The 15,354-nt window shown below is 37.8% G+C and overlaps 1 protein-coding gene across 1 annotated transcript in view; it reads left to right on the forward strand.

The window, feature by feature from the left end:
* The window catches only part of stac (SH3 and cysteine rich domain), a 70,516-nt gene that overhangs the window by 14,634 nt on the left and 40,528 nt on the right, over positions 1 to 15,354 (forward strand). Inside the window, exon 3 of the mRNA XM_059353010.1 lies at positions 7,235 to 7,368. Within this exon, the coding sequence (XP_059208993.1) occupies positions 7,235 to 7,368 (134 nt within the window). The remainder of the gene's footprint in view (positions 1 to 7,234; positions 7,369 to 15,354) is intronic.

The following is a 15,354-nucleotide window of genomic DNA, read 5'->3' on the forward strand; positions in this document are numbered from 1 at the left end:
CTTCACTTCCGGCATTTACGTACATTTATTTACTGTTTAAGTCTAATCTGTTTTAATTGAAATCTGTTGCAATTAAATACTTGTTAAGGTTTGTTTGGCTGCTTGTGAAAGCTCCAACCGTACCCTGTTGCCGACCAAATCAATAGTTTCGAGACCGTTTCCAAACGGATTCTAGTGCGGTTCAATTCACTGCACTGTGAAAGCAAACCAGACTAAATACAAAATGAATCAAATGTATCAATTTCACTATGATTTGGACTAACCAAACAGACTTGGGTTGTGAAAGCGCCCTTATAATGCCTTACCAGGAAGTTCTTTGCCTAGGTTTTGTAGCCTAAATTCACAGAAACTGCAGCTTTTATTACAACCGCAAACCATTTGTATGATGACGTGTGTGCTATTTTTAGAATCCGTGAGCTGCTAAACACTCTATTGACAAATTGTCTATTCTGTCTATTTAGATTGGAGATATTGTTGCATACACATGATGCACAAGTGTGTGATTCCTACTGTGTGAGAGGTGTACACTAGCAGCTTTTCTCTCTTTCTGTCTCGGGTTGTGACGACCTTGCACTTACACTGATGCAGCATTGATCCTTTTTATTGTTACAACTGACAGCTCACATTGTCTGCAATGTCTTGAAAATGTCTCTCACACCAGTGCACTATTACAATGCATTATAGAATACCAAACATGCCAAAACATCAGCTTGTACAAATCAGCTCCAAGTACAGTCTCACAGAGGCATCAGCACGCCTCTAATGTTACATCTGCAGCTTATACACTTCATTTCCGACCCCTGATCACAGATAGACACATAAAAACAGCCGTGCTCCATCTTTAGCAACGTATTCAGCATTCTAGGGCTTATTTCCTTAATTATCCAGATGGGGAAATGGGTTTTTCAGTGGTAAAAAAGAGGCCGTGGGAGAAACTAATTAAAGTCTGGAAATAAACTAAAGAATGCTGCTCAGGTCAGTGTTTCAGAAGAGCTTTAAGAAGAGCAGGAGATAAAGGAGGCATTGCCGCGATGTAGGTTATTTGCACAGGAAATCAGGAGGTGTGAAGTGGCTTAATGGATCAATGTGCGGCTATTGTAAGGAGAGTGTGCAGCGTGAGAGAAATACTGTGGGAAGGAGGAGTGGGAAAGGCTGCATGGGGAAAAAAATGAGGCAAGTTGAAGAAGGTATGGAAAATCTGGCAGGAGTCTAGTCCTTTACTGTTGCACTAATGAAGAATGGGCTTTAAAAGCCAAGAAATTGTGAATGCCAGAGAGAGCAACACTGTCACATAGTCTCCCCACAGCTGTAATGCCTTAAGGTCCTGGACTTTTCTCTGAGCTTGGAGGAAAAATCACCAAAATACTAACGTCATCACCCAGCCATTACTGAAGGAAGTCCACATTGTCAGTTTCTCGGATGAGCCTGCTGGAACACAGTTGTTTGTTCCCGTCTTAGCTGTTTACATGACGACGTCTCATTATTCCTCCATGTTGAAATGACTCAGCTCAAACAAGCAAATCAACAACTGCTTGACAAGGGCTTCATTTCCTCTTATTCAGAGACGAGAACTGGAGTTAAGGTGTCTTAACCCTTTATCGGGCGAAGAACTATATTTGGTAACTTAAGTGGATATCAAAATATCTGTTTGGTCGTAGAACCACGTGGACTTGTACGAGGAGAACTTGATGATGACGGCATATTAAGGCCAAGTATGAATGAAAATAAAAATACAAACCAGGGGGGGAGTTGCAAATTTACTAGATTAAAGTGGCAAATCTACAAGAAAAAAGTGTGCAGATTTAAGAGATTTAAAGTGGCAAATCTGCTCGAAAAAAGTTGCAGATTTACGAGACAAAAGTGAGAAAAAAAGCAACTTTTTTCTCACAGATTCACCACTTTAAATCTCACAAACCTGCGCATTTTTTCTCGTAGATTTGACACCTTAATCTTGTAAACTTTTTTTCTCAAAATATGACCCCCCTCCCCCGGGTCCGCATGTTTTTTTTTTACACATTCTGGCAGTATGCAATATCCTCCAATATTCTCTAGGGTTGAAATTTGGAATTTGCAAGTATTTCAATGAGTGTGCTATTAAGGGTGAAAGATGCTGTAGAGGAAAGGCATGCTGACCCTGAAGCCTGAAGGCTTCATTAAACAGTCAGTTGACCTAATTAAGAGTGATCTAAAAGTTGGTGTTAGTTGCCTTCGCTCCTGCTCTTGTTTGTGGTGATATGTGGCTGACCGATGGCGAGTTCAGTCCGGGATCACATTTCTCTCAGTTTCCGTCTCAGGTTAACTAACTCGGCCAGCTCTGTGGCAGCGAGGCTCGGCCAAGCAACACAAGAGCTTAAATGGGAAATACAGATCCAGTTTTCCACCCATTATTTAGTTCCTGTCACTGCTGCACCAGTTCACATAACAGCACGTGAAGAGCAGACAGAGATTTTTTCCTCTCTTGTAAACAACACGAGACGATATGTACCTGAAGTATCTTGTGTTTTCTGTCTTGTTTGGGGATCAGGTGTTCTCCTCGGTTACCTTTGCTTACTGACCCTCTTCCTCTCTGCTCATCAAACTCAATATGCTGCATTTTTGAGGATAATCTGGACTGAAATGCTGACAGTACTACACTGTAAAAAAAGATAAACAATAGCTACTCAATAAAATTAAGCCAAACAGATTGCACGCAATATTATTAATTAAATCTAACTACATTACAAGTTGAGTTAATAACAACTTAACAGGAAGAGGCACTTCCTCTTAAGTAACAATTTGCATGGACTTTGCTGAGTAGAAAGAAAGTAAAATAAAGGAGTTATAGCAACTTAAATAGAGTCATTTGACCACTTATTAACACTAAAACGTTGATATAAAAATTGAGTTGGTTCAACATAATTAAGCTTGTAGAGGACAAAACAAATCATGTTGGTTGTACTAGACTAATTGAGTTAGTTCAGCTATAAAAGTCTCATTGGAAATACTCAATAATGTCTTAGTTGGAATTAGTTAAAAAGATAAATGCAAATTGTTACAACAATTTTTTAAAGTTGAGCCAGTGTCATTTTTTAGAGTGTAGAAATAAGCATGTTGTACGCTTAAAATAAGAAATTAACTCTTAAAACAAGATAAATGAGCAGTGTACTGACAATTATTTGTTTCTTACCAAGATAAAAAAAAACTTTAGATGTAGAAGTGTTAGATAATTTATCTAGTTTTAAGAGTTAATTTCTCATTTTAAGCGTTCAACATGCTTATTTCAAGATAATTTCCCTCAGATTTAGTGTTTTTATCTTGTTTTTAAACACACCGTTTTTGCAGTGTATTTGCTTGACATAATGCCCATTCACAATTTCACGAAAAACTACACACAACTTGTATTCTCCCTTTGCTCTTAACGTCCACTGAAGTAGATCGATGGATCCTTTGCATGTCCACTGTTTCAAACACACGCATGCAGAGTTTGAATCAGAACACAGAATCACGTGATTATTGATTAATCAATAAAGAGCTGGAGGTCCATAGCTGCCAGACTTCAACTAATAGCCACACTGGGACATGGTAACTGTCATTTCATGACTGTCAGACGACACCACAGCTGGATGCAAATAATGTTTTTTGTCATGATATGTATAACACCTTCCTTTCTGAACAATATTTATTATTAAAGTTCTTTATCAGAATATATACAGCGACATACAAACATTAATTTCCCCTCATACAGTTACACATTCACACACACAAAGAAAATGAAATTAATAATGACAATAACATAATCATTTAAATAATTATATTGACAGATTATAAATTAACTGAACTAAAAATAAAGAAAAATATAATAATAATATAATATAATAAATAAATAATATAATATAATAATATATGTAATATAATATAACAAAGTATAAAAATAAAAATGAAAAATAAAGTAAAATAAAATAAAATAAAATAAAACAAAACAAAACAAAATAGATCAAATACAAATGAATTTCAGGTTACCAGCACAATATTTCAGTGTGTCAGTGATTTGATGATTTGTTGGCCAAAAAGAACACAAATTAGTTATGAATTATGTTTACATTTAGCAATATATGTCAACCTCTCCACCCCAAGACGTGTCATCAACTCTCTTTTCCACACTGCAAGTGATGGTGGTTCTACATTTTTCCATAATTTCTTCTGTCCAAAGTCAATCATTTCCGTTTGAATACTTGGCCTCAATAAAATATTATTTTTAACCATATGTAATAAATATTTAACTACATTATACCTGAATCTTCAATCTCATAAGCAGTTGTTCGAAGGATAACACCTTCCTAGTATTTTCTGTGAGGATGTATTGTTTGACAGACTCACCACTAAATGATTTCACGCTTCCTCAGTCCAGTATCGGCCCATTCTTAGCCTCATTACCAAGCCACAGTCAGCCAGTCAGCTCAGTCAACCAATTATACTTTGAATGCAGAATATTTATTCATATTGTGTGTTTTAAGCTCTTACGATGTCAATCCCTAGTGGTGTGGTGCTGCAGAGATATCCCAGCATAAAAATCTGAATTTACAGATTTAAGAAAAAACTAAAAATTCACATCATAATCACATTAATATGTATTTTTTAAATGAACATAATAAAAATAATGCAAAAATGATAATTCCCTATAAACATTAATTGTAAATCACTGTTTTACCTGGAAAGACAACAGCTTAAATGGTGAAAATACTGTAAAAAGAATACACTTAAACTGATAATGAATTTTTTTTTTAAGTGAGCCTTTTCTGTGGTTAGCTAACATATATTTAGCTTCTGCCCCATCCACAGCATACATTAGCTGTATACACTAACTACGGTTAAGTACCTGCACACAAAAAATCCGAACTATCCCTTTAAAAAGCACAAACTTCTTAATAGTTGAGCTTGAGCTAATTGCCTGTTAAATCTACTGACTTCCTTCTTGATTATTAACCCTCCTCTTATGTAACGGGTCAAACTGACCCAATTAAAAGTCTAAAAAAAATAAAAAATAAAAAATAAAATAGTTAAAAGTATTTCTTCATAAAAATAAAAAAAAATTCAAAATGTAAAATAAAAAAAAAATAAAAAATCAATGTAATGTAAAACCATTTTTAAAAATATATGTAGGTCTTTCCAATGTACCCTAAAAAGTTTTAACATGCATTTTTTTAATTAAAAAAGAGTGAATTATCCTCATTGAACCATGATCTGTGAGAGGTTAAGAACACCATTGCACTACATATTGATTAAAATGGTTAGTAATGGAGGTATTAATTACATTTAAACAATGTTTATTGGGATTATTTCGTTTCTGAAACTTTTGGATAATTAAACATGCACCTGGTTATTTCTGATCCTGTAAAAATGAACATTACAGGGTTAAGTAGAAATATAGCTCTTTAAATCTGTAAGATCAAATCAAATCAAATCAAATCAAATCAAATCAAATCAAATCAAAAATACTTTATTTATCCCCAAGGGGAAATTCAGTTCGTCTGGTAGAATGTCTGGAAGAATGACCCCGAGCAGTGACATCACACTTTCGCTCCATAAACATGCCACTATTACTCACATAATGCATTCATGCGTACCTGCCTGTTCATCTCTTGCCCTTTTGTTGTATTTTTTCCGTCTAACAGAATGACGGAGCCCCGGCTTGGTGATCCAAATTAAAAACTGCACTGATGTAATCTGCGCTTATTGTTGTTGTTGCCGTGTGAGCTTTTATTCTCTGCCTGCACCTTCCTCTTTACAATCTCACATCTCGGCCCTGAACAGGCCGTCTTTTTCATTTCTGATCCCTCATCTTTCTCTCTCTTCACATTCATTTGTTTTTTATTCACATTTACACACCGCTGTGCACCAATGCACACACACATGCTGAGTGTTTACTGTTGCAATGTTGCATAACTTTGGTTTCACGAATAAGACAGATTAATCTTCATTTATCCAGCGACTGTGAGTCACATATTAAACCTCAGAAGTCCAGGAGATTTTGGTTCAAATTTGTCAACTTCCTATGCATTAATTTCTGTCTCTGTTTAGCATCTTTCAGTCTGTCCTTACATCACATGCATGTCTCCTTTTTCTCCACACAAACTTGGCTATCAGTCAGATTTTTCATTTTATTTTAATTAACAAAGTATAAAGCTGCCAGGAACGCAAAATACAAACAAAAGATACAGGTGTCTATGGAAATGTACCTTTTTTTAACCATTTATACACAAAAACAGCAGAAAAAACAAACAAACAAACAAACAAACTACAAAACAGTCTATTTGTATATAAATTAAAAATAGTAATAGTTTTCAGTAACGCTTTATATTAAGGTTGTTGTAATAACCATTAATTAACAAGTAATAAGGCCCTTGTAAGTCCTTACAAGATGCTTATTAACATTATTGTGTGTTTATAAGCTTATATAAGTGTTAATAATGGCATTACAAACACCCATGACCCACCCATTATGTCTTTGCCATGCCTTTATTAATCTTATTTTGTTTGCTTATTGATATTAAAATATACTTTATTGCTCATCTATTATAAGTTAACTAAAAGTTAACTAGGATTTTTGCAACTACCGGATCTAAAGCGAGAACAATGCCTTATTACTTGTTAATTAATGGTTATTAAGGACCTTATTATAAAGCGTTACCTAGTTTTCATTGTAGAAAGAAAATTCACATTTTAAAAATGGTCTAGAAACATAAATGTCACACTGTAAAAGCTCCTATGATTGCACTTTCAACTGGCTTTCTCAGCTTGTCTACATATTATATATAAATAAAGTTATTACTGTAAATAAAACATGTGTTTTCAATAAATAGATGGACTCCAGAGGGTTAATAAGTGAGGGTGAGCTGCACACAGGCAGCAGTTTGAATCTCATGGTGGAGATGGCGTTGGCTCACATACAGCCAGTTTGGCTAAAATGGTTTTGCAGCCGTACACATCATGTGTTGCTTTTGCTAAATTTATCCCTGTTAAAATGTTCCACATGTCACCTCGCAGGTTTTCTCCAGTGCATGCTGGGAAAGACTCCAGGAACTCTAGCTTAGGAATAAACGTGTAAAGACAACGAATAAATGAATGAGACTGTATTTTCCATTTCCTCTGCCTTTATTGTGTGTTATTTTAATTTGCTGTTCAATTAGGAACATTTGAGTCCTGTTCCGGATGTGACAGCTCTGAACCTGTTGCCTCTTTTCTGCATGTGTATCAGGTACGACAGCCAAGCACGTGGTGTTCCTGGCAGGAAACACGGCCAAGCACGGCCTCCGCTGCAAAGCCTGCAAGATGAGCCTCCACCACAAATGTGAGAACGGAGTGGGACAGCAGCGCTGCATGGGCAAACTGGTGAGATGCATACACAGAATAACACCAGACATGTTCTAGACCAGGGATGTCACAAATCAGGAAGACCCAAACGCAGTACAGTCCTACTGTGATTTTTATGTTCTTTATTTTACTGCAACAGTGAACAACAGATGACTGCACTAGGCAGCAGGCAGGAACACAGTATTTCTTGACAAGTCTATAGACAGAGCTGCAGTCCAGAAGTCCAAAGCAAAAGCTGGCCGAAGAGTAATCCTCCACGGAGAAGCCGGAGTGGCAACAGAAGCAGACAAAATAACACCAGGAACTCACAGGCAGTGTTCGGAGTCGGGGACGGAAGGCAGTCAGATAACCAGGGCAGAGACGAAGATTCTGGGTCAGGAACAAGCAGGGTCGGAACCGGGAAATCAAGCCGAGGAAAAGCGCTGGAAAGTTCTGCATACTACAAAGACAATCTGGCGCTGTAGTGCTGGGCTGGTGTAGCTTAAATAGTGGCTGGATGCTGATGAGGAGCACCTGAGTGCACAGGTGAACAGAGTTGGCTGATGAGAAGGGCGTGGCCAGCAGGGAGAGTGAGCAGAGGGGAGGAGAGTGGAAAATTACTGGCAGAGCAGCAGAGGAATGGATGGTGACAAGGGATGGGCAACTGGGAACCTGGTCTCACAGGAATCTGTGAAATAGCCACAGATTTGCTTAACTCAAAATCCGTGGAATAGCCACGGAATCACTCAAATTTCCGTGAAACTGACACGGATTATGCTACAATGCAAGTTAATGACAGTCATATCCCGTGGCTATTCCATGGATATTTTTTCCTATTGGTTTGTTCCAAGTCACGTAACTTTTAAGGTTCCGGCGGTCAGAACAAAAAACATGGCGGACAGTTCTCTCATTTTTAGTGAAAAAAAAAATCAATATTTTGACTTAGTTTCTGCATAAAAATGGATTTTGATCACATTTCTAGCGAGAAATATATGTTTTATTTTCTAAATATTCACTCAGTGAATGTACGTAATCACTTTGTATGTTGGAATAGCCACGGGATATGGCTGTCATTAACTTACATTGTAGTGAAATCCGGGTCAGTTTCACGGAAATTTGAGTGATTCCGTGGCTATTCCACGGATTTTGAGTTAAGTGAATCCGTGGCTATTTCACAGATTCCTGTGAGACCATGTTGCAACTGGAGGCCCGGGGCCCACATACGGCCTGCACCCTCACTTGAAGTGGCCCTCAGTACAACTACATGCACTTGAGCATGAAATCTTAAAAGTGCAGGGTAAAAATGCACAAAATGACTTCTTGCAATTAATGTTGTTCTGCTGTTCTTGTACTGAAAAAAAGAAAAGAAATCACAGAAAGTGGTTATTTTTTATTTGCTTCAAAACTTTTGTATTCCTATTTATACTGTTATACACTGCAAATTATTTGGTTCTTAAGATAAAACAAACTTAGATTTAGAAGTGTTAGATCATTTTTCTTGTTTTAAGAGTTAATTTCTTATTTTAAGTGTTCAACATGCTTATTTCTAGATTTAATAATCTTAATTCAAGAAATCTTGTCAAGTGAAATGATCTATCCATGCAGCAAGATCATTTCCCTCAGATTTAGTGTTTTTATCTTGTTTTTAGACACACCTTTTTTGCAGTGTACATGCATTTCAACATGAAATATGTTAAGTTACTGCACTGTAAACATATTTAAAATTGCAGTTTCATCATATCTGGTTAAGTGCACGCTCCTATATGTGTCCCTGTGGTAGTGTTGATGAAAATTGTGGCCCCCTGCAGCATTTAAGTTGCCCATCCCTGTTCTAGACAGTACGCTTGTCTCTCTGCTGTCAGCACTTTGGGGGATTCTGAGCTTTTAATTCCTGATGTCATTATGAAAGAAACCAAAACAGACATTTGGCTGTCTGACCGTTTCCCACCAGAATGTGCTTATTCAGAAATCACACTTTATGTGTGAGTGTGCTGGTACATCTGTGACCATCCTCGTCATCGTCCTCATCATCGTTATATCATCGCTCTGTCTGTCTGTGTGTTAGATAATAGCAATGCAGCTCACTATTTACAAAAATGCTGACCCCCCTCCTCACCTCCGCTAAGTTCTGCCGGGCTGCTGTCAATATACACCATTAAATCAGGATCAATAGAGTCGCCCCGAGGCAGCTTCATAACCGCTATTAAAGATGTCACATGTAACAGTGTTATGATGTGTTTGACATTTCACAGTCTCAGCCTTCATGTCTCTTTTTATGCAAGTCAATCCTTTGTTGTTAGTTAAATTAGGGGGTTCTTTCACACTCGTAGTTTGGTTAATTTGGTCTGCTCCAAGGGACAAAAAAGAGACATTGTTGCATTTTAGTTCTGCTCTGGTTCCTCTTCACACTGACAATAAACCAACCAAGAGGAGTAAACAGGAAGTGATACAGACTGATTCTGGCAATTGTCATCCTGCATCATCAGGACCAGGGATGGGAATTTTTAATTATGATGGTCGTCAAGAATTTTGTCAATCACATGGAATTTTTAATCAATCTGTGTATTTTTTATTTTAAGTTTAATCGTTCAGTTCTGCAGCCGTACGTCAATAAGCCAATGAGCTGAGAATTAAGTTGGATAAAGCTACAGTTTACAAACTGAAAGTTGGAATAACAATTATAAAACACACAGAAATACACGAGTATTAATTTGAGCAAAACTAGTTTACTGTATCAAACCTTGTCAGCATGAATTACTGAGTTTAATTTTATCCAAAACTCATTTAAACACAAAACACATTTAAATATGAAGATTACTGTGAAAACTAACCTCATGCCTCTTCAGGGGATAAAACATAAAACATTGAACTCCTTGACGTTTTCTTTACAGTATCACCTCATTAGTTAGTTTTACGATCAACAGGAAGTCTCTTTTTGTCCCTTCAAAATAAAAGCATCTGTTATCAAACAGGCTTTTGCACATTACTGTATATTGATCTTTTATTTTGCCCATGCATGCATTTTTATACATACTGGAGTATGTATAAAAACATAGCGATTAATCGATTAATTGATCGTTGAGGTTATAGATTCTCCAGTTGTTTCTTCAGGTTTCTTCTAAAAACCCATAATCCTTAATCAGGACCAATGTGGGGAAATCAAATGCTGGTGACCGACAGAAGTTTATGCGACACTTTAATGTTTCTTCTGTGTATAATTAAATTCTTAAGTGTCACAAAGAGCTCAAGAAGAAATAAATGATAAGTATTATTATTAGTCTGCAAATTGACAGCATGTTATTACAGGTAGAGATGAGGTGGAAGGAGGTGTCTCATACGCTAATGATTCTTAATGACTTAATGGACAGACAAAGTACACTTAGTCAGGCACAGAAGTTTTAACAGCTTTTGACCTTTTAATCAAGGAAAATACCTGCACTGACATGCACGTTTCCATGGTTACCAAATGATTTGCACATAGGTTATATTCACAGGCCTATACAGATCAAAAATGTTCTTCCAGGACAGACTTCATGATCAGCAGATGGATTAATCGGTAGTTTAACTTTAGATAACAAGCTAAAATCACATACCAGGTTGGTTAATTTGGACCTGACCCCCCTTTTCCAGCAGTCCTGGTTCAGTTATTTGGTCTGAACAGGGTTTTTTTTTAGTCCAGCCCAAACGAACTGTAGTAACCGTTAAACAAACCTGAGTAAATTTTACCCAAACTAAACAGGTAGGTGTTAAATCATCCAAAAATGAAGAAATAAACACTATTTGGAATAATTGTCACATTATTATTTGTTCAATTTCAGCTGTTATATCACTAGCTGAGGCAATGAGACTGTGAAAACTTTTCAGTAACACAAAGTCTGAGAAATTGGCAGTATTAATTGATGATAATAATACTGAATTAATAATACTTTGGCCACAATACCCTGTTGCTGCTACCAGTTATAGTATAACTCCTGTTTATGTGCTTTAAAACAGCTATATAAACATTGTTTCAATCAGATGTTGCTGAGAGACACTTTGTATGATCTACTCTGTTTGAAGGAATGAATCCATCAAATATTAAGGCTTATTAACCCTTTCATAAACCTAGTTGAACAACATTGGTCAACCTTAAGATATGCTGATTTCCCTATTTCGTGAAAATCTGGAGAGAGATGGTTTACATGGTGATAATAATTAAAGAAGACAGCTCAGTCACAGGAATATAAAACCTCTGTGCTTCTTTTATTTCAGCAGTTTACTTCCCTGTGTTGTTTCTCTGCTAATGAGGTCTAAATAGCTGAACCTTTCAAAACTGCTGGTCCTCCCTGTTAAACCTTAGGGCTGATGATTGATGCCCAACTCACCTTTTCCAGTTATGTCGCCTCAGTTACCCGGTCATGCCGCTTTGCACTTTACAACATCATAAAAATCAGACCTTACTTAACTCAACATGCCACTCAACTCTTGACACAAGCTGCCGTCATCTCAAAACTCGACTACTGCAACGCCTCCTGACGGGCCGTCCAGCCTGCACAATAAAACCACTTCAGATGATTGCGAACGCGGCGGTGCTCCTGGTCTACAACCAGCCAAAAAGGTCACATGTCACCCCGCTGCTCATTGAGCTCCACTGGCTACCTGTTGCAGCATCAAATTCAAATCTCTAATGCTGCCTAGCCTGGCTAACACCAGACTAATCACAAATGAGATTAGTCTGGAAACCGTTCATTTCTCCGTAGAGGAGGTGTGGTTTACGATCCTTCGGAGCCGTTTATTGGGCGCTTAGAATGTCTATCAAAGCGTCTGTTGGTAGCTCTTAGCCAATCGTATCAGTTATACCAGATGACGTAGTAGAGCGACAGAAATTGATGTTTGTTGTGTGTGTGTCTGTGAGAGAGTGTTGCTTGCTGCTTTGCTACTCCAGGTCTCGCTTTCTGCAAGATTATTTAATAATAGCCCCGCTCTCGGCGGCTCCGCTATTAGCTAATAGTCCCGCTACCGTAACGCCGGTGATCTCGCTACGAGCCGGGGGACAGCGGAGCCGCCGAGAGACCTTTCACCTTTTAACTTTCGCTCTAAACTATTTAAAACACCATCTACAGCTAAAGAGAGTTTTGCGTCTGCAGCAGCCATGTTGGATCCGTAAGAAAACTACAAGCTTCCGTCTGCCGAGTAGTACGCGTCATCGTCTTGCCGTCCCTCCCCGCTCTGTGATTGGATCCCTAAAACAGGGCTAAGAAACCTCTCTGGTTGCCAGACTGCCTGGAGGTTCGAAATGAAATTAGAGCGCGCAAGGCAGTCTGGGTATACCCAGGCTAGCTCCTACCTACCTGAACGCCCTGATTCAGACATATGCTACCTCACAACCGCTGCGCTCTTCCAATGAACGGCGCCTGGCTCTGCCCCCCGTTGGTCCAAGACAATCCAGACTCTTTGCATTTCTTGTCGCCCATTGGTGGAACCACTACCAGTTCCTACCTTTAAAAACCTCCTGAAGACCTTCAGCTCCTCAGAGAGCATCTTCTCTCCTAGCACCACATGATAATTCTACTCCTTAAAGAATTGTCACTAGCACTTATTGATGCACTAATGGCTCTTATTGCACTAGACCTTGATTGTTCCTCTTTTTTCCTTTAACTCACTTTGGATAAAAGCGTCTGTGAAATGACTAAATGTAAATGTAAATGTAAATAGGAGCCATAACAGAGGCGAATAGTTGACCTGGAGTTGATTTGTCGATGTAAAAATGTTCTTACGTGTCAACATAAAAAACTAGAGAAAAACTGTCTCATTGAGTAGGGAATTTATTTAACAGTTGGCACAGTCAGTAAGTCAGCTTTTCAGTGTTATTACCTCACATGTCAGAGGTAATGACCCGTAATGTAACTTAAAATTCACAGTCTGAGAGATGAAGCCTTGTTATATCGTTGAATATCGTGTTCCCTCACAGAAACACACTTTATGGGGGCTTGTCCTCGATTTTAGGTGATGGTCATTGACCTTGTGGGCTATAATGTGATTCACAATCATCATTGCAGCTCTTCATCTGTGAACCTGCGTTATAATGGACCCAATTGGCCTTTTCAGGGAGGAGAAAGAGTTTTTAGTGGGGAGAGTTCGGTTACACCAGCGAGAGCCAGCGCCAAGAAACGCTCATAGCAGTCCAGCAAACTGGCAGTCAGGACTGAAGTGGGACTCTTTAGTCATTCGCACACATCCCACACTGAAGAGAAAGAGACTGTAAAACTGTCAGGTCACATTATGTGTGATTTCCTACCTTTTCTTACCTTGTTCCCTGTACAGGATCTGGCTACACGGCCCCTGAGAATACTTGGCCAGAATTAGTTGAGGAAGTTTGGAATAGGCTAAGTCAATCATGTTGAGAATAAAGTGCATATGGAGACGATATGGAAGCATTACTAACAGCACAGGCAGCTTCTCTCTTTCCCCGTTGTGACGTCTTTCCACTAGATGCCTGAAGGATGAGGCTCGAAGATATGATCGGCTCTCAGGAGTGGAAAATGAGGTTGAGGGGTCAAGCATAAAAAGGGAAGTTTCCCCAGTGGAGTACAGCTCTAAATTCGACTTACTCTAAACTTGGACACTTCTGCAACCATGCTTGTTTCTCTTGGCTTGAGAACAGTTTAGCAGAAAAATCAAGTTACCTCATGCTCCGAATGTCTGTAAACCACGAAACCAGTGTATCACCACTTCTTCAGGTTTCAGTAATTACTGAAACAGTGACAATGAATTCATAACAAATGTAGTTTTAAAAAAATGTGGCATTTAACAGGCAGGCCTCTGTGGTTACATAACGTTACTTTTCCTTCAGCTTTGGCAACAATCAGCCAATAGCATGGATGTTTTGGGGTTTCTCAATGACTAAAGAATTAGTTTTTATGTGTTTTCGTGTGAAATCTTGATTCTCACTGAGAGTCAAACACATAATGTGTACAATATTTTGGTCACTTTGCTAACAAAAGCTACACACTTTCTCACATTCACTGAGTTAAATCTTCTGACACAGCTCTGCTCATCATCTCCCTGCACCTAACTAAAAACATTTTTAGGGGCTCGGGCCTTCAGCTTCACAGCCCCCACCCTCTAGATCTCTCTCCCGAATGAAACCCTAAATCCTGCCTCCTGAGACATTTTCAAAAAACTTCTCAAGCAGCAAAGGCATTTGGACTCACTTAACCCCCTAAACCGCCATCAGTGCCCCATTTTTTAGTAATTTAACTGTATTGTATTGTATTGTATTGTATTGTATTATAAAGCAGCTATTCTCAACCTTGGGGTCTTTTTGTGGTCATTTTGTTTCCTTATTTTGGCCATTTTGTGTCTTTTTTTAGTCATTTTGTGTCTTTTTTTGGTCATTTTGTTTCTTTTTTTGGTCATTTTGTGTCTTTTTTGGTAATTTTGTGTCTTTTTCTTGGTCATTTTGTGTCTTTTTTTGATCATTTTGTGTCTTTTTTTTTAATCATTTTGTGGTCAATTTGTGTCTTTTTTGGTCATTTTGTTTACTTTTTTTGGTCATTTTGTTTCTTTTTTGGGTGATCTGAACTGTGCGTGTGAGATTGTGTTCAGTGAGCGGGGGTCACGGACAACATGCATGTTAAATTGGGGGTCGCGACTCAAAAAGGTTGAGAACTACTGTTATAAAGCATCCTTGGGTTTCATGAAAGGCGCTATTTGAATTTCATTATTATTATTATTATTATTATTATTATTATTATTATTATTATTATCATTATTATTATTATTATTATTTATTCTAACCAACATCTGTCCAGATCTACCAAATACCAAATATTCTTCCTTCCTTTTTTTCCTTCCTTTTTTTTTTTTTTTTGAATTTTAACCACCGATTTTAGGTGGAATGAAAATTATGAATCATTTTCTAGGGGGATCTAGGCGATTTTTTATTTCCTTTCATATGTCAATGATTACATTGATTTTAATGCGTTTTTATTCTTCTATAACACATCAGCAATAGCCACAGTGAAACCAGCAGAATTGCCTGTA

This window comes from Centropristis striata, chromosome 16 (assembly GCF_030273125.1).
Source record: "Centropristis striata isolate RG_2023a ecotype Rhode Island chromosome 16, C.striata_1.0, whole genome shotgun sequence".
Lineage (NCBI taxonomy): Eukaryota > Metazoa > Chordata > Actinopteri > Perciformes > Serranidae > Centropristis > Centropristis striata.